This window comes from Simochromis diagramma, unplaced genomic scaffold (assembly GCF_900408965.1).
Source record: "Simochromis diagramma unplaced genomic scaffold, fSimDia1.1 OVJJ01000816.1, whole genome shotgun sequence".
Classification (NCBI taxonomy): domain Eukaryota; kingdom Metazoa; phylum Chordata; class Actinopteri; order Cichliformes; family Cichlidae; genus Simochromis; species Simochromis diagramma.
The window spans coordinates 6,512,434-6,536,851 of record NW_024386908.1 but is presented as its reverse complement, the minus strand read 5'-3'; the positions used below and the strand labels follow the sequence as shown (position 1 = coordinate 6,536,851).

Below are 24,418 nucleotides of genomic sequence, written 5' to 3'. Positions count from 1 at the left end.
AGTGGAAGGACACATGAAAAGCAATTCATGAGCCACGGTGAGTGTCTATTTTTTGTGAGCTTTTTTTGGAAACAGACAGCGCTTTCAGCTCTGCTAGTCGAAGCATGCAAGATCTCATTTGTTTTAAGAGCAGTTAGTATACAATTTAAGAGGCCAGAGATGAAACAACTTGTTAAAATTTACATATTGTATAATATGAAAAAGCTTTTTTTATATTAGATGGGCAATGTGCAGGTGAGTTGGTAAATGTAAGAGTCAAAGCAGAGTAGTTTGGATTTCGCCTTGCCTCTGTGGAGTGTTTGGTAATCGAGTCTGGAGGGGGGAGTGTTTCTGCAGCCTGGTAAAATGTTCTACATATACAAACAGCCCAGTCAGGACACAATGGACCAACACAAAGAGAACGCTCATACACTGCTCTGGTCCTATTTTAACCATGCTTCTCTGACTGAAGAACGTCTCTCACCTGTACTCTCCAAATGTCCCATCATCCTCCTTCATGGGTTGGATCTCTGGGTCTTGGTGAGCGTCTTCTTTTTCTTTCACTGTCAGTTTCAACAGCAATTGATTTAAATTTCTGCGCATTCCCGACTACAGGCTTGGACTCATAATGCACACAGATAATGTGTGGTTTACCTGGATATTTGCCACCCTTGTTTCTCTTGATGAAACACACTATTAGAAGCACCAAGATGAGGAGAGCGATGGCACACATCAGTCCAATAAACCAGCCCTGGGTAGCGATGTCTACCTGCCGGCTGGCTACAGCTGGAGAAAGAAAGAAAGAGGAAAGAAAGAAAGAAAAACGGGTGGGGAGAAGTTCACAGAAATAAAATAAACATTAAGTGTCAGCTCAAAATGTACTTCTAGGCTCCTATAACAGTGAAACTGTCCTCTTCATGCTGAGCAACACTGAGATTAACAGAAGCTGTAAACACAGGATGGAACTGTGAAATGGGTTAATATGACGATTTATATGGAGGACCAAAACAGCCAAAATTTAAAAAAAAATCTATAATTGGGGAATAAATAAATGACTTTAAATAAATTATTATGACGCTTATGGTGATGTTCAATAAGGAAGATCTGTAATCACTACTGCTGTCAGTGCTCAAACTGCTAGCCTATTCTTTATATCACTTCCACTTTCCTACGGTGTCAAACTGACAACGCTGACATCATTACTCTAGTCCAATCATTTTCTTTCCCCACCCCACAGAACAGAGCCAATTGGCCTCTATTTTGCATACTTCAAATCTCAGCACTCTTCTTTCAATCTGCTTTCGTGCAATCCGTCTCATCCAAGCCTTCATCTTCATCTTCACCACCACCAGCATTTACACTACGGTGGGTCTTGTCCTAATTCTTATCACCGCTGAGATTCTGTCCTGCTATGACAGGTTATCAGAGTCTAATCACCAAGTAGCTTAATTGAATTCTGTATCTCAGTAAATCACATTCAGTTCTTCCAAATGATCTCTCCTTATCAAAATTGTCTTTAATGCATGAAAAAGAATGCAAAACACAAATACACACAATATTAATGCATTGATACATGCTCTTGCAACAATATTGTTTGTTCTGTGATGTTTTTTTCTGTTGCTGGGTGGTTGTCAGACAGCGTGACCATATAATCCACAAGCAGAGACCTTGTGGATCACAGTAAGATGTGTTTACTTCTGTACGTATTTACTTTTCTATAAATTTTCTGCTTCTATCTACTTTCAATTGTATTAATTTCATATATACTTACCTTTACATTTTCCTATTTATTTAGCCAGACTAAATTATTTCTGTTTTTCGATTTTTTTTCGACATTGTTGTTTTAGTATTGAAACTAGGTTGCTGTCGTTGTGTGCAAAGTGTGCACCTTAGAGGTCTAATTTTTTATGTTGGTGAAGATTACTGGAAAAATGAGGTGTTCAGTTAAACTGGATAGTCACTCATTTGCAAGATGAAGAAGCTAAAAGTGCCTGAAAAAGGGCAAAGAAATATGGGTGTGGAGGGTATTATTTTGTTTTACAGAGTCACGTGTTTCTGTCTTTGTTAATTTTTTATTTCAGCAGTTCTGATCCTCAATGCATGTAGGCACTAACACAACAAAATTAAAAGAGTTACAAAGGTAATAATGGGCATTGCGGTGACGACTTTAAATGACATGCATTAGACCAGAGGCTACTGATGGCAACTCCTGACATGCTTGTACGCTAACTAACTACCGTACATTCATGTCTGAGTGTAACAAACTAAATCTGATGATGAAGGGGAAAAAAAAAAGATGAAGCAGGCACTGAAAACAAAAACCATCTATGTCGAGGCATGCTGCCTCACCTGGCACCGTAACCAACATTTCGTCTGTGCTGTGGACTGTCGGGTCGGCTGCATCTTTAGCTATCACTTTCACCCTATAGGAAGTTCCCGGCTTTAAACCTTTTATTGTATGTGAGTGTGAACCGTTTGCAAACTCCTTTTTCCACTCCTCTTTACCTGGAATCGAGGCAGTGGAAAGGAATTAGATTCAGGAATCTGATACTGGGATAAATGCTAATTTTGAAAAATCAGATCTAGTCAGTTGTAAGCAAGTCAAGACATGCACTGATGCTTTGAAATACAAGAGAAAGCCTTACTGTTCTCAACAATATACTCCACATATACATTCTTATGGTGTCCAAAGTATTCCCAACTGATCACTGCACTGTCCTCTGATACAGAAGTGTTAACTGTACCAAAAGCACGACCCACAGGAGGCGCTGGGCACCGAAGAGAGAGAGAAAATGTGTTTTTTGCTAATATAAAACATAAAAAGTACACATTTTTTGAAGACACCTACATTTTCAACTTACTAAATTACATTAATCTAGAATAAATCCAGTAAAATAAGTAAAATTATATCAATGTTTACATCTATGAACATCTCCAGAACAATTTGCCAGCATGTATTAAACAGCTGGTGTCTTTGGTAGTTTTTTCCACCACATGTGGTAAAGTGGACCACAGGCAAGCTTTAAAAAAGGCCATTGTTGTTATGTTTTGGCTCAATATATAAAGTGAACATTTATCTTTGGAAACTTAAAGTTAAAAGTCTACAAAGTACTGTAGCTTTAACGTTACAAAATAAAATCAAGAAAAGAATTACAAAATAAGTAACAACGCTGTGCAATTCTAAACTCCTGTTACATTATTAAAAACAGGTCAGGTTAGCTGCTACAAAAATGTCCATCTCAATAAAACACCAATCAGGTGGTTAATATTACTAGCAATATTTTCTGAGCTTTTTTTTTTTTTTAATTACTTTTTTGTGACCTTGTGGCAGTTTTGCCTCTGTACACCACCACAGTGGATATTAAACCAATCATTCAAGATATGATTAAAGTTCAGAATTTCAATATTATATTAACTGTTTAGGAATTACAGCTGTTTTCTGAGACGCAATTGACTCATAAGCAGTTTCATTGCCATGTGAGACCTGTTTTGCTCATTATTCTATGAGAAATTTAGCTAATGAAAAATCTGGACTTAGGTGCCAAAGTGCTGAACTTGCATTTGATATCTCTTCACTGGAGGTCTCAGTATGCGGACTGTCGATGCAAATAAAGGAGGCCATCAGTAGTCTGAAAAGCCAGTAAAACATTTCACTGAAGCTGAAGACTTTCTCAGAGGCAAGAAATCGCAGTTATTCCTAAACAGTAATTACAATACTTTTGTTAAACCCCATAAATTAAAACTGCATTTCAATAACATCTTGATTGTTTGATTTAAAATCCACTGTAGTGGTGCACAGAGGCAAAATGACAAAAATTGTATCAGTGATAAGCTAGTTCATTACCATCACGAAATCACATTTGAGTAAAGTCGCTAAGCTAAAATTACTAAGATGGATCATTTCTGCAGGACTGAGTTCATGGGGAGATAGTGGGGGAGGGAGTAAGGGACACAGGGAGTGCTTGTACCCTTGTGAAACGGGGAATGCAGAGACTGAGTGATGGGGGAAGTTGGGTGAGGGGGCTCTGTGGGGCCTGAAAGAACACGGAAAAGAGTGAGACAAAATACATAAGCATCACAACAAAGAGCATACAGTACTGACACGGAGAGTTAAAGCGTGGCAACGCTTCTTAATACTGAAAGCTAAAATGAAGCACCTGATCCAGCTCTGTATCTACACAAAGAAAAATGAGCAACTCTGCAGCAAATAAATTTCTACTTTGTTTATAAAAACAGTCAGTTTATAGCATAAATGTTAGCGCTGGAATTCAAACCATCATGCAAAAGGAATCTGCTCATTTAAAGAAGAGACATACTAAAAGATGAAAGAAAATATCATTTTACAACATAGAAATCCTATATTTCACACCGTGTGACTGTGTAAAAACGACCTATTCTTACAGAACAGGACACAAGCATGGTTTCTCACAATTATTGGATTACCTTAACATGCAGGGAAAAGTACAATAAACATGACATCTATGCTAGGGCTGTTTTCGTTTCTAATATCCATTAATGTAATTAGCATGCAGATACTTCCAGTGGCAAACTTGGGTTACCTTTGCCTGCCTCTACAGTGGGCCGAGTACGAGCTTCAAGGAAGAGAGAAAGAGAAAGAGACAGAACCTCCTCAGGGTTGTCATTTTTACAGAATTCCTGACATCTGTCACTGCACTGTGGCTATGGTTAGGCTGCTTTAAAACGTTTTCTTCCTATTGAGCTTTTATTTGGTTCACCTTAAGTTAAATGCTTAAACTTCAAGTTCTTGGACACAGGACTCACTTGTATGCATGACTGTGAAAGCCTCCTCTGTGATGATGGGGCCAGAGCCCTTGTTTGTCTTTGCGCTTAAGTAAAACTTGTAGAGCATGCTGGAGTTCAGGTTACTCAGAGTAATGGTGGTCTCGTTGGCTAGAAAGGTCATGACCTGGACTGGTCCCAGTTCGCTGGTATTGTTGACTGCAGACACGGCAAGAAACAGCCAACAATTGGAAAATGCAAAGATGAAAGTTGAAAGGAAAAAGCAAAAATGCTGCATAATACTGTGGCGATACTTAAAGTTGAAGGGGACTGCAAATCCTACCTGGTTGGTATTTCAGAATGTATCCAGTGAGACGTCCATTGTTGTTAATTGGTGGGCCCCATTCCAGAGTGAGAGAGTCCAAACCAGGGTTGATTACACTGAGAAAAGAAGGAGGCCCTGGGACTGAAAACAAAACCAGAATTAACTCTGAGTCTGTTGGCTACATGAGCAGGATACAAATATTTTATATTTGAAGGTCATATAATAGTGGCTAAGGAGTACATGAACCTGTATGACTGTTAAGGCTTTAATTGGATGTTGGCTCTGTGTGCCCTTGTATTTGGTAGGCTGTCTTACTAGTACAAACAGTGCTACTAGCAGCAGGTAAAATATATATTTTGTATTAATATGTACATTTAAGATATTGTAGTATAGCAACATTCAAAGTGTGGTGATCCATTTAAAATTTGGAGGAACTTGGCATCCTATTACAGTACAAGTTTTTTTTTATTCTTCTTTGGACCGAAAGACATACACACCTCCCTCAGGTGTCTCAAATGTCTTGCTTTGGCTAGAAGGCCCTTCTCCTTTGTTATTAAGGACTCTGATAGAGAGACTATAGACACTGTAAGGCTGGAGGCCTGGCAATCGTCCCTCACTTCGGTTTCCACTGAAAGTCAAAACTTGCATTTCCTGATCAGTCTCCTCTTCTGTCTCATGCAAACCATGCTTTCGCCTGTAGTATACCTGGAGAAAAACACACCAAGAGTTAAATGAATCATTGTGATGTTGTAACCAGGTTCCCCAACACAAAACAGGAGAATTAAAGTGATTCTCAGTAAAAAAAAAAACAGAGAAAAGCTTTTTGGCTCTCCTTCAAAGCTCAAAGTAACTTTTTTCTTTCTTTTTCCTTACTTCCTATACTACACTCATTCAGACATACACTCACCAGTCACTTTGTTAGATACACCTTTTCAACTGCTTGTTAATGCAAATATCTAAGCAGCCAATCACATGCCAGCACCTTCGTAGGGTTAGCCATGTAGACATGGTCAAGATGACCTGCTGAAGTTCAAACCTAGCATCAGAATGGATGTTGGTGCCAGATGCTGCTAATCTGCTGGGATCAACTACTTCTTAGAATATACAAAAAATGATTTAAAAAAAAAAAAATCATATAGCAATAAAAGGAAAACAAGAAAATATCCAGTAAGCGGCAGTTCTCGGGGAAAAAATGCCTGTTGATTCTAGAAGAAGAAGGTCAAAGAAGAATAGCCAGACTGTTTTGGTTTTGCTTTGGTGGGAGAGCAACAAGAACTTAAAAATAACCACTTGTTACAACCAAGGTTTGCAGAAGACCATTTCTGAAAGCACAGCAGCAGAAGACCACAATTGGTGCCAGTCCTCTCAGCTAAAACAGAACCCTGAAGCTACAATTCACATGGTCTGACTAAAGTTGAACAACAGAAGATCGGAAAAATGTTGCCTGCCCTGATGAATCTTGTTTTCTGCTGAAACATTGAAATGTTGAGGTCAAAATTTGGTGTGAACAACATGAAAGCATGACTCCATCTTGGCTTGTATAAAAGGTTCAGGCTGTTAGAGGTGGTGTAGTGTTGTAGGGAAAATGTTCTTGGCATACTTTGAGCTGGTTGTGCAGCTGAAAAATGGGCAGCAGACGAATGTTTCCAGCACCTTGTTGAATCTATGCCACAAAAAAATTAAGGTACTTCTCAAGGGAAACTGGGACCCAACTACTCAAGAAGGACTATTTTCATAGTATCTATAGTGTTGGTTGTATTTATAAGTGACATTAATGTCATAAGATTGGGACATCTACTTTGACATCTCTGTGATGGAGGGGGAAATGTGGCATAAGACAATACCTTGTATCCCTGTAGTTTTCCTCTGACAGAGGGCGGTGATATGGGCTCCCAGTGTACTTCTGCCAGTGTGCTGTTATGAACCATGACCTGCACACTCTCTGGAGCAGACAAAGGCACTGCACAACAGAGAATATGAAATATTAAGTTGAACCAGTTTGAAAACACTGTGGTGATGGATCGTGGTCTTGTAATAGTAAACACAGTAAGGTTTTATAGTATGTCACATAACTAGACTTATTTATGACTTGACCAATACTATAAAACAAAATGACAAGGGTTACAGCGCCTGTTATTGAAACCTTAAACAACAGATGCTCATTCTCAAACTTCCCAGTCTGCTTTATCTTTTTCTATCTTCCATAGTTCTGATCTAATACCGAAAAGAAACGTATTTCCACAGAATGCACTTACAGTCTTCTCCAGAGTATCCAAACGCCACTTCAGGTTCAGGCCCGACACCATAATCGTTGAAAGCTTGAACTTTGATTTCATAGGGCACATATGTTGGAGTTCCAGACACAACCCACTGGGATACATTGGCCACATTCTGTGCTGACCACTCCTTCTCAGCATCCTTCTGTCTCCACTGCACTTTATATTCCAGACCGGGCCCATTGGACTGGAGTCCTGTGAGTGGCTACACAGAGAGTAATGTTAATTAGTACTTGCATATTCCATCTATACAATACATTTAGGCTAACACTCAAATCAATCTGAAATATAATTAAAACCATCTCACTGTCCAGGAGATGACCAAGTTGCCTGGCTCGGTTCCTACTCCCTGAACACCTGATGGGTTTTCATCAGGAGCTGAGAAAACCAAAGAATCCTGGTTCAGTCTGAACTTATTTTTGTGTTAAGATGATTAACATATTTCTATTTTCAGTGACTTTTACCTGCAGGGTTGGTCCTATATTGACGTGAGGACTGGCTCGGCTCACTATAGCCGACACGATTTTTAGCCAGCGCTCTGAAGGAGTAGTAAACGTATGGAGAGAGGTGCAGCTGTGCTGTGGTGCTAGTACCAGGAACCTCTGTCAGGTTTGTCCAAACTCCTGGCTGGTGGAGAAGATCCTCATACTGGATCAGAAATTCTGGAGAAGATAAAAGATTCAGATGTCACGAATGTTTTTAACAGCAGAAACTTTGTTTTCATTTGTACAGGTCATAATTACTGTAGGTTAAATCATCTCTGCCGATAGTACAGTCTGAGCAAACTGCTCCAACACTAAGAATTTCATACTCTCTATAGGACTGTTGTTTTCATCTCCTGGGGTCCAGGTGAGCTGGACACTCCTCTCTGTTTGGTCTGTCAGCTCCAGGTCAGTCGGAGGGTCAGGTTTCTCTGTGAATGCAATAAGAAATTTAGTACCTTGCTTCTGTTTCCATATAAAATTTGGCACCAATACAACACCTTTCCACAATTAAAAACATAACAGCAGTAAATGAAATGTACAGCAGGTATTTTGATGGGTAGCTAGTGAGGTTAACACCAACATTTGTTAGCCGGATTACATCATTAACTGTGTTTTTCTTATTTAAAAAACATGAATGTCAGTCAACAGTTTGCATGCACTCACACAGTCCTGAGGAGAGGTCCAAATATTGAAAACGTGGGTGCAAATGTACCGATCATTAACAGTGACGAAAAACTTTTAAAATGCTCACATGCATTCTATGCAAGTATGGTGGGATTTAAAGTTTATGGCAAGTTTTAAGACAAAATTGACCAGAAATAATCAGACTGCAGGGTCAAAAGGTTAATGGGTCAATCACAGTCAAATAGCCGAACGCTGCACATTATTGGCAAAAGTTAGGACTGTTATATCCAAATTTTTGTGACAGTTTTTGCAACTTTATCATTTTTTATGACAGGCACTTTTAAAATAATGCATTTTTATATAATTGAGTAAAACATGTCAAAATGTGTCTCATTTATGCAAATATGTATGTTGCATATAAGCTCTGTGATGTATGTATGTACAAACTGAAAAAACATTAAACATATATTTAAAAACTAACTACTAGACCAAATGAAACTGTGTAATATCATTAAAAAAAAGAGGGCATTTCCATTCATATATTAAATAAAAAAACAGCTTTTAATTAATGATCTTGACCAAAACCTGTGTGATCTTCATCACCAGGACTAGCTTTATATCATCAACACCAGCTCATCAAAAGTTACTAGCAAAAGAGCAAAAGCCTGCCCTATGGGTGGTTCTGTACACGGGCAACATACGCTGAATAAAAATAAATAAATAAATAAAAATAATCAAGAACTGGGATTTTTAATAAATCTTTAAAAAACAAAAAAACAAACCAAATAGATGTTAAGCAGCGCTGCATGTGTGACAAAAGTTTTTGCAAAGTTTTGTTCAGACTGGCCCACCCGTTAAGCTATGATTGTTACAGTTTAATTACTTAATTAACTTGAAAATAGTATTATTTTGTAGAATTTTGTACAGTTTTAGCAGTTGACTGTGACCAACCTGACAACACTGATGATGATACTACTGCTAGTTAGCGAACAGCACCAGATTTGTTCAGGTGTTGCAGGTAAAACCTCACATTACATACGATGTGTCATCAGAATTTAGTGTTCGTGTGTGTTAAAATGATGTCTTCCATATTGTTAAACGCACTACACTTTGCAAAAGTACATAAAATGCAGTAGCTAGCATGACAGCAGCAGGTGAAACACTGCAAAGGCAACTTTAATTACTTGTGTGTTTGATTTGAGACAGCAGACTGCCAAAATTCAAGTAGTATAAAAGTAATGTACACCATGAAAGGAAGTAGCCAAAGGACACACACAATGAGTTAAGCTAATGGAAGCTACAAATTGCGACAATGTGGACATTGTTTACCGTAGACAATTGCAGGAGTAGGAGTCGCCTCTGACAGCGAAAAGCAGGAGCAAAGTGCAAGAAGAGGGTTAGAAGTTAGGGACAGACATTTAAGAAACAGCAGAAAGATCTCAATGGTAATGTTATTTTAGGAATGTAACTACAGCTTGAGGAGTAAAAACTAATGTTTCAGTGCAATTAAGGAACCAAAAGGGGTTATAATTGGGGGGGGGAAATCAAACAATAGAAGCAGGAAAGCAAAAAAGCCTCTGGATCTGTGTTAGAGCTAAATGATAACTACGTTAATAAATTAAGGTGAGAACGTACCGACAACAGTCAGCATGGCACTGGCTGAGTCCTGATCGAGGGTGGTGTTCATGATGCAAGTATAAGTCCCCTTATCATCATCAGTCACGTCTCTGATGGTCAGACTATCAGTGTCCACCTCGAACCTGAAAGTATTAACAAGAAATAACATCAGGTATTTCTACAGAGTCAACAGAATAAGTGCAGTCTCGATGGTTGGGCGTACCTCTCATCATCAGGCAACTCTCCTCTGTCTTTGAGCCAGGTCATGGTGGGGATTAGGGAAGGGTCATGCTTGACTTTACACTCAAAGACAGCGCTCATTCCTCTCTGCACCACCTTGTACTCTGGCTGCTTCAGGATACGAGTGGGCTCTGCAAAATGGATAACCATTATGTCACCGCTGATAACCTAATACCCACTGACAAAGAAGATTTGAACCACCAATGTCACTGTCTGAGTTGTGATTAGACTATACTGACCTTTAACCTCCAGAAAGACATGGTTCTCCTTGATCCCAAGGTTGTTTGTGGCAATGCAGGTGTACTTTCCGCTATTTAGCGGCTGGGCTACATTTATTTCCAGAGTACCATTCTCATGGATTACATATGGGTCAGTATTCTTAATGCTGATCTGACTGTCTTTGAACCTGCATAGAAATGGCAAGAAAGGCGGCTCAAGTACAGTACAGTGCATCTTAGCTTTGAAATCTAATAATATTTCAAATGAGCTGACAGTTACCATGTGATGGTTGGAATAGGCGAGCCAAAGGAAGCACAGTGTAGTAATGCAGGGCTGTTGGTGATGACCTGGTACACTTGGTTAGGTGGAGTGAGGACCCTTGGTGGTTCAGCTTTAAAGGGAAAAAAAGAGAAGATGCTTGGTAAAACTCATTAATATGGCCATTTTCCAAATCGTTTCTAACTAAAGATTTGTATGGGGCAGTTCTAATATGAAATAAATATGTTTTAACTCACCAAGAACACTGACAAAAGCATTCGCCAGGAGGTAGCCGAATTCATTGGAAGCATTACACTGGTAGACAGAGCTGGACCCTGACTGCACGTTGCTGAGAATCACAGTGTCGTCTTCCACCTTGCGGCTGGGGTCCTCAGGAGTGTCTAGCACAGGGCAAGATGATCTCTACATCATCATCTTTAATTGAAAATGAGCTGGAACTGAGAATTCAGTCCCCAGCTAATCAAGTTTACTATTTTGCCTGCTTTAAATTAGAAGTGATCTAATTTTTCTTACTCTCTATGGGAATTCCATTGACAAACCAGTCTATCCTTGGTTTGGGTTCTCCATTGACTCGACAAGTCAACACGCCAGTTTCATTAGGGGCGAGGATCAGGTTCCTGGGAATGCTGACCCAGAAAGGAGCCGCTGGGGATAATGAACAAGACTGAAAATGCTCAGTGAAATTCTTGACAAGCTATCACTATAAATCTTTCTTTAGCTTTCAACGTAATATAGGAGAGAAGACACTGGTTGTTTCTATAAATGGAAGATTCAAATGTGTATTTATCTGCTTGCATTAGAATGCATTTATGAATAAAAATTGGGGTTCAGAATAAAATATGGTAATACTGTAAAACAAATTTAAGGGCATCAGTAACATGACTGAGCTGATCTGCCTACCTTTGACAGTGACCTTGATGGTATGGTGTACAGTGCCCAAGTTATTTGTGGCTACGCAGCGGAAGTTGCCAGCATCATTTTCATTCACATCAGAAATCTTCAGTGTTTTCTTGAAGTTCTGGTAGGACACTCTGTTGCTTGGTAGCTCTCCTCCTTCTTTCTGCCACGAGATATCTGGAGTCGGCCTATCACAGAAGAAAAGAGATTACAGCAAACAACTCTTCCAGTCAGTTAGTTTTTCTTCTCTTTCAGACACTGCGGCACTAATTTGAGTAAACATAAACCCTTAGAGTAGTTACTGCATATGCCAACTTACAAGCCCTCAGCGATGCATTCTAGCTCCAGAGTCTGCCCTCTCAGAACCATCTTGGTGCTGGTGGTGCCGAGAGGCAGCATAAAACCAGGACGACGCTCGCCCTCTGGGCTGCCTGAACAGGTCAGAGCACAAGACCATATCAACAACAGAACAAAACATTATACTTTAACACTGCTCTTCCTATAAAACAGAGCAGAAACCTCAGGGATGATTTACATTTTCAAAGGGCAAAGGAAGAGGCAAATGTAGTGTTGATGAAAAACAAATTGTGGACAGGAGAGATGGTTCAGTAGAATGTAAAAGAAAGTCTTTACTTACAGCATAAAGACAATACCAGAGCAAAGGGGATGTCTTTGAAAGACCTGGGCAGTTGTTTAAGTAAACAACCCATGCATATAAATGCACAGCTGGACTGACTCCAGTTGTAAGCAAGTGCCTTGGTCAAGAGAACAGTGCCAGCATGTTTTGATACAGGGTTCAAATACCAAAGGACCAGAATTTGCAGGAAAGGTCAGAAAATGGCAAATTATCCATATCAAGTTTCACAAGGTGGAGACGAACAATGTTACATAAAAAATAATGTTAACATAATAATGTTCGTTAATTTGTGACTATAGATAATTACTTAAAGGCCACAAACTGTCAGTAACAATTAATTGATAGAGTTGCATTTTACCTCGTATCACACTTTGTATCTTGTTTGTACTGATTAACGTTTAATTTGAATGAAGTAGGAGAAACCTGAGGAAGGGCAAGTGTTACTTACAGAGGAGGGGATTGAGGCCAAGTTAAAGGTGAGTGAGTGTGTAAGTCAGATATGGTTATGCAGGGCAGTAAAAGCAGGGCCGGGTTCACACTGAAGGGGGCTGAATGGGTATAAACCAGCACTCACCACTATAGAAATCAGTGATATTGTATAAAGCAGCCAGAGTCTCATTCATTGTTTCCACTGTAATATAACAGAGAATCATAAGCATGCAAAACTAGGAAATGCAATGCATTTCCTAGTTTACATTGTAAAGCAAAGTATGTGTGTCACCCAAAGCCATAATTGAAAAAAACAACAACAACAAATAAATAAAATAAATTAAAAATAATTACACAATTATTATTAGTGAGACTGAGATAAGGACATTATAAAATCAAAGCCCTTACAGAGCTCAGGGGAGACAAACTTAAACTAACATTTATCTACAACAGTTTTGCAAGAGTGAAGTAAGGAAGTTGTAAAGTAAAAGGGTGTCTGACAAAGGAGAAAATACTAATATTCAGTTTACAATAAAAACTGAAAGTTTTCAAATGTGAAATGCTGGAAATGACTTGTGCAAGCTTAGACCAGACCTTTTTAGCTCCATAGTTATTTCTAGCTGCACAGCTTCATAGTTTAGGATTCCATTTGAGATGCTTTGCATGGTTTTAAAAACCCTTCAGTTCCTCTTCTATTTGAAACAAGTCGTTTTAGTTCCTTCCTATTAAAAAGCCTACGTTTTTCTGATTGGATGCCCCTAATCTGGCTTCCACAAACAGAACTCAGTGCTTGTAAACTTTGCCTTTTCATGTGAGATGACCATATAAGGAAATCTATGCTGAGCTGACTTAAGCTTGGCTCAGTAGAAAATATTGTGAGAAATTCAGAAAAAGGTACTTTTTTAATTTAAGTAATTGAGTTTTTGGCTTCTTTAAGGAGAAATCCATTGCTTATTTAAACCAGTTTTGACTTACTGTCCAGGACAGTGACTGAAATCGGCTGTTTCTGCTGGATGGTTTGTGTATGAGGAAAGCGAGCGTAACAAATGTAGTCACTCCTGGTGTCTTCTGGGAGAACATTGGAAAAGTACAAGTCTCCATTCAGGGCCTGGGACACTCGTTTATCCAGTGGTAGCTTCTGAAAGTCTGGGAGGGTGAGAGACAAGCAACTTAACAATGCAAAAAGCTTCCATTAGCTCACGAGATTGTTTTATCAACTACATTCAGAAATCAGTTGGGTCAGAAAGGATTGACCCAATCTTTTGTTTGTGAAGGTGAAATTCTTTAGTCATTGCACCTTATATGTCTGCAAATATGTACACACGACTCACTATTATCCATCCAGAAGATGACAGGAGGGGGCAGCCCAGCAGGGGGTCGACATTGCAGCACAAGGGAGACCCCCTTCTGCACCATGATGGCCTCATTTCTCTCCTTTGACCATAAGGGGGACCCTGTGAGTCACAAACATCAACACCAAGAGGTTAATGCAGAGTGGATAATATTTATTTGTACTCAACTAGTCGTCACTTTTAAAGCCCAAGCTTTTAGAGCTTATGCATTTAAATACAAAGAGAAGACTTACTGGATTGCCTGATGACAATGCTGTCAGATACGGCAGTGCCATGCTCATTGTTAGCTATGCATTGGTAAGTTCCCTCATAAGCTTCAGCCCTTTCGCTGCTGATATCAATGACTAGAGTTCCTGAACCGGGCTTCATTAAAACTTTGGAGTCTTTCTCCACATCAAAGTGAGTCCCATTTCTTGTCCAGGAGAAGCTAGAACCAAGAAGTATAGAGCCATGAAGGAAACACGTGGAGCAGAAGAAGATGTTATGGCACATTTATTCATGTGTCAGGCAAATTTGAATTACTAATTTGACACTAAATCATTCATTAGGCATTGCAGGGACTCTCTCACCTGGGATGAGGCTTCCCCTTGGCTTCACAGTGGATGACAATGTTCTCGCGTGGATCAAAGATGTAATCCTTTGGGGACTGTAATATTATAGTAGGGGGCTGTGGCACTGAAGAAACCCCAAAAGAAGCGTAGTTTAGATACACAGCACAACAAAACCCGAATGTGCTGAATAATGCTGAATGTGTTCAAACAGAGGATGTACAAGCAGCATGCAACAAGCAGCGACAATCAAGACATTTATAGATGAAACACTCCATGCAGCTTACCATCACATCTACAAAGCACCACTTTTTACAGTGTTGAAATAAGTGCATGCACATCATTCGCCAAAATATTAAAAAACTCCACACCAGAAACCACACCAGTGTTTGGGGAAACTTACATCCTTCCAGTACTTTAGCTTTTTGTCCACCATGACATGCCACACCACAGTAATAGAATATTGAGGAAAGGTGTTAGTTTTTGCAAGGACTAAACAACAGGTTCAGGTGAAATAGATTCAGGTACTTTTAAGCATTTGACTGAGCCTGCACACTTTTTGAGGGGAGGGTGTTTAGAAAGGCAGGTGCAATAAATGCTAGAAAAGTAGATGAAGACGTTCAACGGTTCAAACAGATTGTGTGATATCAAGATAAACAGAAATCCTTAAAATCTCATTGCAAAACACCATGCTGAAACATGCAAAGTTGAAATAGAATAGATAGAATAGAAATAGATTATTGCTACATTTTCATGAGGTAAAATATCTTCACTTTATCCCACAATATGAAAGTATTTCGCTGAAATTCCATTAGTTTGAAAAGAATTATACAAGCGTAACATCAAGTCTTACAATCACAGAGCATGTAAAGGCAACGCTTACGATCAAGAGGCACTTCAAGTGCTGAAGTCATGTGACTTAGGAGTGTCAGCAGCACAGCTCCGAAGCCTGGCACCCACTTCCTATTCCTGTCCATGCTCAGGTGTGTCAGTGGCACGGTGCAAACCTTTTCCCCTAGGTCCAACAGAGGTGAAGGTTGTAGACAGCGTGAAGAAGTCTGAATCTGCACTACACAGAGGAATAAAAAATACTAAGAAAAACTTACTGAGATTTGTCTCAGCAATTTTAATGGCATAAAAGATTTCAGAATCAAGTGCACACGCACTATCCTCAGATGTATACAAATACGGTTAAATAATGTGAGCAAGAGTCCATCCATTCAAATGAACTACAGGTAAATAGAGCTGAATATTTACTCTGTACTACAATGGAAAGTTTACTTTAGTTTTTCTGCGAGGTTATTTCCAAAGTTGGGTATCTAGAGTCATGCTTGGCAAGTGACTCATAGTCATGCATAGGCTATCATTCGTTCAATGTAAAGACACTGGCAGGAGAAGTCCAAACAAACCGGATTCCCATCCTTGCAACTTAAACAACTTTAGCAGTGTGCATGCATCTGTCCTTCTTCATTTCGTTTACTTTCTCTTCTGATGAAAATGCCAGCGAGACAGACTGGCCCGGCACAATGAGCTTCCGAGTGTAGGTGCTGTCAGAATTAATCATCTGGGTGTTATATTCCAAAAAGCAGACACAGACTAATATGCTTGGGCAGTTTGTGTTGACTTATTTGGCGCTAGCTGCAGTCACATCTTATTGACCTCCAGACAAAATAGCCACTCAAACATAGCATGTGCACTGCTGAGATGTCCCTCCTACCACGTGCGTGCCTGTAAACATATGGCATGTGAGTGCACTGGGCTGGAATGATCGCAGTTCTGCTGCAGATATAGCCTCACACGGATTGGCACATGCATGCAAATACATATCACATTAGAAGCACCATCGTTGCCAGTGTGTCATATATATCAAGTTACACATGAAACATGAGCCTCGGCTACTGTTGCGTAGTTCTAAACAAATACAGGGAGTGCAGAATTATTAGGCAAATGAGTATTTTGTCCACATCATCCTCTTCATGCATGTTGTCTTACTCCAAGCTGTATAGGCTCGAAAGCCTACTACCAATTAAGCATATTAGGTGATGTGCATCGCTGTAATGAGAAGGGGTGTGGTCTAATGACATCAACACCCTATATCAGGTGTGCATAATTATTAGGCAACGTCCTTTCCTTTGGCAAAATGGGTCAAAAGAAGGACTTGACAGGCTCAGAAAAGTCAAAAATAGTGAGATATCTTGCAGAGGGATGCAGCAGTCTCAAAATTGCAAAGCTTCTGAAGCGTGATCATCGAACAATCAAGCGTTTCATTCAAAATAGTCAACAGGGTCGCAAGAAGCGTGTGGAAAAACCAAGGCGCAAAATAACTGCCCATGAACTGAGAAAAGTCAAGCGTGCAGCTGCCAAGATGCCACTTGCCACCAGTTTGGCCATATTTCAGAGCTGCAACATCACTGGAGTGCCCAAAAGCACAAGGTGTGCAATACTCAGAGACATGGCCAAGGTAAGAAAGGCTGAAAGACGACCACCACTGAACAAGACACACAAGCTGAAACGTCAAGACTGGGCCAAGAAATATCTCAAGACTGGTTTTTCTAAGGTTTTATGGACTGATGAAATGAGAGTGAGTCTTGATGGGCCAGATGGATGGGCCCGTGGCTGGATTGGTAAAGGGCAGAGAGCTCCAGTCCGACTCAGACGCCAGCAAGGTGGAGGTGGAGTACTGGTTTGGGCTGGTATCATCAAAGATGAGCTTGTGGGGCCTTTTCGGGTTGAGGATGGAGTCAAGCTCAACTCCCAGTCCTACTGCCAGTTTCTGGAAGACACCTTCTTCAAGCAGTGGTACAGGAAGAAGTCTGCATCCTTCAAGAAAAACATGATTTCCATGCAGGACAATGCTCCATCACACGCGTCCAAGTACTCCACAGCGTGGCTGGCAAGAAAGGGTATAAAAGAAGAAAAACTAATGACATGGCCTCCTTGTTCACCTGATCTGAACCCCATTGAGAACCTGTGGTCCATCATCAAATGTGAGATTTACAAGGAGGGAAAACTGTACACCTCTCTGAACAGTGTCTGGGAGGCTGTGGTTGCTGCTGCACGCAATGTTGATGGTGAACAGATCAAAACACTGACAGAATCCATGGATGGCAGGCTTTTGAAATGTCAGAAATGTATATTTGTGAATGTGGAGATGTTATATTGGTTTCACTGGTAAAAATAAATAATTGAAATGGGTATATATTTGTTTTTTGTTAAGTTGCCTAATAATTATGCACAGTAATAGTCACCTGCACACACAGATATCCCCCTAAAATAGCTAAAACTAAAAACAAACTAAAAACTACTTCCAAAAACATTCAGCTTTGATATTAATGAGTTTTTTGGGTTCATTGAGAACATGGTTGTTGTTCAATAATAAAATTATTCCTCAAAAATACAACTTGCCTAATAATTCTGCACTCCCTGTAGATGCAGATTGATGAGCCGTCACAAACACACAGAATTGTGTTGGCATTAATGGGCTGCTCTAAACTGGGCCATGGGGAGCAGGACATTATGTATGTTTGTTTTTCCCCTTCATGTCCTATGCAGTGTGCATGAACTGAAATCATCATCCTGTTTTTCTTTCATGGAAAATTCCTTCGTGCTTTACTTTGAGTTTCATGTGGGGAATTGCCAGGTAGTCCAGAATAGATATGGCTATTAGGGGTGCAACAATACACAAAATTCATGGTTCAGTTCAATACTTTGGTGTCACGGTTCGATATTTTTTCGATACAAAAAAAACGTTCATGCCTTTTTAATTTGTCATTTATTAAATTTTCACGGCACATTCCACACCACATCTCTGTGCGTTCATCATTTGTTTGAAGCCAGCTCACCTCCTGCAACTACTTTTCCGAGAATACGTGCTTCTTTTGTGGTTCAGACGCCTTCTGACATTTCTTTGGAGTTGGAGGAACATCACAGTAACTGCTTAAAGGAGCTTGCTTCTTCGACATCTTTAAGAGTTCTAAACAAATGTCTGTCCTCCTCCTGAAAATCTTATGTATGCAAACACGCGTTGCAACTTCTTATCTTGTGCCCGTTTTTTATTTTGACAGCGAATGCGCACCTGCGGACCACTTATGTGCAGCCCTGGTTATTTCGCTTGTCATATTGCAGCCACAGAAATTCTTTTGTCCATGAAACCATAAAGCTGCACTTTCTTTTTGCCTTATAGTCTGATTCGTCATAACTTTTCCGTTTTGTGGTAAGCTTTTCTTTGGCTGTCACTTCTTCACCCTGACCTGTCTTATTTGGCTCAGCAGAACTAAAATATTGTGGCGAGCTCAGACAAGGAGGAGACGAAGGTATCGTTTGGTCTTGCTTCCCGTGAGCTAGCCAGGGAGCACAGCCGTTTATTGACATCTGCAGAAGAACACTGCCGCTAGCTAACTGCTCAGCGCGGCAACCGCACAGCAACAACAACAACAACAACACCACACAGGGCGCCCTCTGACCCCGGAAGGACACACCGTCGCAGCGAGAGGGCGTCACCTGTCACTATGGCAACATAAACAAAACATAACTGTACAAACAGAACCCCGAACAGCCCTGACCCGCTACATAGCCCCCACCTAAGGGGTCAGTCGTCCCCGACGACCCCATTACCCCACACAAAGTCCTGCAAATGTCCAGGTGCCTTCTTTTGGCGCACCAGCCGGTCACGACCGGGTGTTGTGCCAAAAAGTGATTGTCTGCCAAAAACTGATTTCCAATGTTTCCGTGTATTTTTTTATGTGTAATATCTTTACGTATGTTCGTAAATAGACTTCGGTGAACAGGGTTTACAAAGGGGTTATATATAGAATTAAAAAATTATCAGTTTTTCAAGTATCTTCACAACTCTGTGTTATTGTACTTACATTATAACCAATCCGGTCCTTTATCCCTACTTAAAATATTTTTAAAGAACTATTGTAATATTTGCTGCCATTTCTGCTGTCCTCTTGGCCAACTTACTCTTACAAAAGACATTTTTAATGTTAATGAGATTGTTTTTAACTGCAAAAATAAAGGTTATATAAAAGTCACTGCCAAAAACTGATTGTGGCTTCTACCTTGTTACACAGATGTTGTTTGTGGCTCAAGATGACTATATGTCATCCATGAGGGATGCATTTGACATCTGTTTCATGTATTATAGCCCAACAAGTTACTTATAGCAGTTTAAATACGAGCAATCAATTTTTGGCAAATACCGGAAATCACTTTTTGGCACAACACCCGGCGGGGAAAAAGTCACTCGGGTCAGAACATGGGGTGCCACCATCATCCCACTTCTGACACCAATGTGGCGAGCTCAGACAAGGAGGAGACGGAGGTATCGTTTGGTCTTGCTTCCCGTGAGCTAGCCAGGGAGCACAGCCGTTTATTGACATCTGCAGAAGAACACTGCCGCTAGCTAACTGCTCAGCGCGGCAACAGCACAGCAACAACAACAACAACAACACACAGGGCGCCCTCTGACCCCGGAAGGACACACCGTTGCAGCGAGAGGGCGTCACCTGTCACTATGGCAACATAAACAAAACATAACTGTACAAACAGAACCCCGAACAGCCCTGACCCGCTACATAGCCCCCACCTAAGGGGTCAGTCGTCCCCGACGACCCCATTACCGCACACAAAGTCCTGCAAATGTCCAGGTGCCTTCTTTTGGCCGGTCACGACCGGCGGGGGGGAAAGTCACTCGGGTCAGAACATGGGGTGCCACCATCATCCCACTTCTGACACCAATGTGGCGAGCTCAGACAAGGAGGAGACGGAGGTGTCGTTTGGTCTTGCTTCCCGTGAGCTAGCCAGGGAGCACAGCCGTTTATTGACATCTGCAGAAGAACACTGCCGCTAGCTAACTGCTCAGTGCGGCAACAGCACACACAACAACACAACACACAGGGCGCCCTCTGACCCCGGAAGGACACACCGTTGCAGCGAGAGGGCGTCACCTGTCACTATGGCAACATAAACAAAACATAACTGTACAAACAGAACCCCGAACAGCCCTGACCCGCTACAATATGTATCCTGCTGCTTTTACACACGCACTCACATAACGCTCAGCGATTCTCTGCACGATCAACCTCTCACATGTTTAAGCTTGCTGCAGGAGATTTCACTTGTCATGTTTGCATAGTAAGCTAACGATTGATAAGAGATGTCAGAGGAATTGGTGCGCAAGTTATCATCACTCACCAATCAGTGCTGTTGCTCTCTATACACAGTTTGCGCGATTGCAAAGTGAAAGCAAAAAACAAGTGCAAATTCAAACGCGATTTCAATATGTCACATATTGGCAGTGGCTCACCGATGCCAATGACATAATTACCCAGCTACATTTCCGAAAGAATGCAAAAGCATTGACATATATTTTTCCTTCCTACGATAGCCCGACAGGCAGGGCAGAGATAGATTTCGCTAGCCCCGGGATGTCGGGCTAGTGATATTGCAAGCCCTGTATCTGATTGAGGAATCACTCATCTTTGGAAAAGAGAGTTTATTACAGAGAAATGGCTCTTTCCAAAATAAAAGCTATACTATACGCTTCTTCTGGGCTATATTCTCAGCAGCATATTAAACATATCAGGTCCCCATAAGAAGAATCATGTGCTAACGGCTGTCTAAATGACTCGGGTAAAGCTTGTAGCATGCGTGCTTGTTGTTTTTGTCTGCTTCCACTTATCTTTGCACTAGGATGCTGTCGGTGTAAATGTGCAGTCATATTTGTTGTGTTCCCACGGCAAATCTCCATTAACGAGCTACCGCAGATTGCCCATGCATGGGGCTGGACGGCCAACACGTTAACGAGCTAACTGCGCTAACACACTAGCTCCCACCCATGTAATTGAGCATTGCGTGGCACATCCAACATACTGTTTTACTTTAGTCCATGACGCGCTTACCTTCAGGGTCATACGTGACATGAAAACCAAAATAGTTCCAAACGCCAGATCTGAATGAGGGTGGGGGAGGTTCAATTTGCCATGTTGCAAGGAGAGCTTAACTTCTGTCTTGCTAGCTTGCCCTGCGCTCAGTGAATCTGCGTTCGACTACTCCACCTAGGCTGCACTGTCGAGCGCAGATCCACTGAGCGCTCAACACAGACAGCATCGTCAGAAGGAAAGTTGATAAAATAAATTAAAAATTTATTTTGTATTGTTCGATACATATGGGTACCAAACCGAAAGCACTGTATTGAACGGTTCAATATCGATATGAGTATCGTTGCACCCCTAATGGCTATATGGAGCTGGAGCATAAAGGTTCTATTTAATTGAGTTCGGGATTTAACAGGTTTGTAGTCATGGCGTGAGAAAGCTTTGCAGAACTTTTAAAACCTTCTTATACCCCACACAATAATGTTTTGACTCCTGGCAAACAAATATCACCATTGGGATCATATGATTTCCCCCAAAAGGTTTCATGTGATAAAACAGTTATGATCACAAAGACAAGTATATGGAATTCCAGAGTCACTTATATGGCTAATTCTTAACCAGATTAAAATGAGAAGAACACATGAGTTATATGTAATAAGGGATCCATGTCTCGTGCATCCTGACATGTTGATTATTCTTAACCAGCACATGCATCTCTGTATACACACTATTCTATGAGCAGTGCGCACAAACACATCAGTATATTATTTTGACAGAAGGGGGTTAAGGTCCTCAGAGGCATTTGAAGGTGAAATTTTCAGGCTCATTGCTTCAGGCTATCTCTACTCTGCGGGACAGGAAGCATGTCTGATGATATGAAAAAGTATGGTAATGACTCTGACACAAGTGTTGTGCACTATTGTGACAGGGCAGAGAGTGTGAGCTAATACAACCTCAGGACACAGCTAATTACGCTGACACGTCCTATTGGATATTCCTCTCACAAATTAGTCGAGAGGAGAGACACCAGGGAGAAAGAAGCACACAACAAAACCTTTGAAACTCATTGTGGAGAGAGGCAATATGATCATGCAAATGTAATGGGCTATCCTCAGATTAATTACGATCATAGTCCATGCAGCTATAACAGTAATGGCCTCCCACACAGTGTCACTAGCCATGCTGAGCTGTGCTGGACCTTGGAGCATTTTCCCACAGAGACACATTGAGCATGAGTTCATTCAAAAGTGATTGAAGCTTTTAAGAAGTAGTTTGGTCTAAAAGGTAATGATTAAAAAAGAGAAAGGATGGCGCTGGCACGGCTGGCAGCCTTAACCCAATTTCCCTCGGGATGAATAAAGTATTATCAATCAATCAATCAATCGCCAAGAATGAAGAGAATGTTCAACGTGGGTTTGAAATTATGATACCTATAGCATGAGTGAAGACTGAAATACGCTAAATCATCCATTTTACCATCCTATTCCTCTCCTTTAATATGGGGAGACAAATTTTAAGAAACATTTTAAGCATAGCAGATTTAATTCACTAGGCATTCAATAGCACGCTCTTTAGATTTGTCATTAAGCTAGGCTACGGATTACGCTAGGCTACTGTTTTCTATGCTGAAGAATTGAAAGAGAATTCTTTAGTATAGAAAAAAAAATAGCCTTAAACAATGACCCTTAAACCATGTAACCATTTGAGAAATGTGAGGAAACAAGATTCAGTTGCTTGCTAAATTGGTAAAAAAGTATTTAACAAAAGTACCTTTAGCTTAATTAAGCTAACAACACAACGCAGCTAAATCAGCAAACGAAGCTCTGCAGTATACATGTAGTGTATAATTAAATATCAACTGCCTTCAAATAAATTCTCAGTTTATTAAAATGTTTTCTCACTTGATATTAACTATAAAACTAAAAAACAAATGAAACATCAGTTAATCAGTTTGTGCATTTGATTAGAATATTTAAAACAGTACTTTTTCATGGGAAAGCCCAGTTTGCGTTGGCTCTAAGATTATTACACTTTAACTCTTCTACATATATAAGATGACAAAAGAGCATGCTAGTTAATAAATGAGTGCTACAAGCTTTACAACTGATTTTTACATGTGTAGAAAAATCAGCTTTTATATCTGACCTAAGTCACATCTCCAGAGTGAAGATTGCCTGCAGGGTAAAAAAAAAAAAAAGGTAGACAACACAGATGACATAGTGAAGCATAGACACAAACACACACATGCGTAAAATTAGCTGCATCAACAAATGTCAGCATCTGCATATTTCTACTGCTAGAACTCACTTGGGTCTAACTGGCACAGTGCTTAGACACTGTAAATACAGAAACTTTAACTTGCGTGATCATGTACAATAAAACTGAACTCTCAATCTTTGCATGACAAGGACAAACAGTCCTTCAAACCTATTTGTTGCACAGTCAACACCGAATGTGTTTATGACTCCTGTTGATTGAATTTGTCATAATTAAAGCCACGAGGCTGTACTGTGCAGCGTGGCGGAAGATATTCCTCTGGCAGGAGACTCATCCACACAAAGACGCTTATAAAAGTGTAATTACACACATACATGTAGAGAGCTGAACATTCTTCCTGAAACTAGATGGGAAAAAAATAGTTTCTCGTTGCTCATTTTTTCAGAGGCTCCAAACAAAAAAGCCAAAGATGATGAAAACAAAGAGGACTCAATGGAGGATGAGTGGGATGACTGGCTAGTAGGCAAGTCATCTCTCATCCTTCTTTTTTCTCTTCTTACTGACTCAAAGGTCGAAGTCCACAGGTCAAAAAAGTCACCCTAAGGCTCTGCCTTTTCCTTCTTGGTCACTCTATCCTTTCCTCTTTTCTTTCAGCCTGATCGTCACTGTGTTC

The 24,418-nt window shown here is 40.4% G+C and overlaps 1 protein-coding gene across 12 annotated transcripts in view; it reads right to left on the bottom strand.

Annotated features, from left to right (window-relative positions):
* nrcama (neuronal cell adhesion molecule a) overlaps positions 1-24,418 on the bottom strand; it is a 65,124-nt gene that overhangs the window by 4,274 nt on the left and 36,432 nt on the right. For 2 of the 12 annotated variants that reach the window (XM_040035149.1, XM_040035144.1), the window contains 29 exons: positions 15,531-15,716; positions 15,051-15,068; positions 14,669-14,774; positions 14,333-14,526; positions 14,079-14,201; positions 13,723-13,893; positions 12,001-12,112; positions 11,685-11,869; positions 11,298-11,429; positions 11,021-11,164; positions 10,785-10,896; positions 10,526-10,692; positions 10,270-10,417; positions 10,065-10,189; positions 9,759-9,788; positions 8,132-8,233; positions 7,785-7,982; positions 7,628-7,698; positions 7,300-7,525; positions 6,889-7,004; positions 5,542-5,749; positions 5,063-5,185; positions 4,762-4,938; positions 4,539-4,571; positions 3,948-4,013; positions 2,625-2,747; positions 2,329-2,484; positions 634-765; positions 464-542 (listed from right to left, as the gene is read on the bottom strand). In XM_040035149.1, the coding sequence (XP_039891083.1) occupies positions 464-542; positions 634-765; positions 2,329-2,484; positions 2,625-2,747; positions 3,948-4,013; positions 4,539-4,571; positions 4,762-4,938; positions 5,063-5,185; positions 5,542-5,749; positions 6,889-7,004; positions 7,300-7,525; positions 7,628-7,698; positions 7,785-7,982; positions 8,132-8,233; positions 9,759-9,788; positions 10,065-10,189; positions 10,270-10,417; positions 10,526-10,692; positions 10,785-10,896; positions 11,021-11,164; positions 11,298-11,429; positions 11,685-11,869; positions 12,001-12,112; positions 13,723-13,893; positions 14,079-14,201; positions 14,333-14,526; positions 14,669-14,774; positions 15,051-15,068; positions 15,531-15,624 (3,671 nt within the window). In that variant the 5' untranslated portion in view covers positions 15,625-15,716. Of the gene's footprint in view, positions 1-463; positions 543-633; positions 766-2,328; positions 2,485-2,624; positions 2,748-3,947; positions 4,014-4,538; positions 4,572-4,761; positions 4,939-5,062; positions 5,186-5,541; positions 5,750-6,888; positions 7,005-7,299; positions 7,526-7,627; positions 7,699-7,784; positions 7,983-8,131; positions 8,234-9,758; positions 9,789-10,064; positions 10,190-10,269; positions 10,418-10,525; positions 10,693-10,784; positions 10,897-11,020; positions 11,165-11,297; positions 11,430-11,684; positions 11,870-12,000; positions 12,113-13,722; positions 13,894-14,078; positions 14,202-14,332; positions 14,527-14,668; positions 14,775-15,050; positions 15,069-15,530; positions 15,717-21,552; positions 21,588-24,418 lie in introns of those variants that run through there. The other 10 variants (XM_040035148.1, XM_040035155.1, XM_040035151.1 and 7 more) reach the window with 9 other exon arrangements.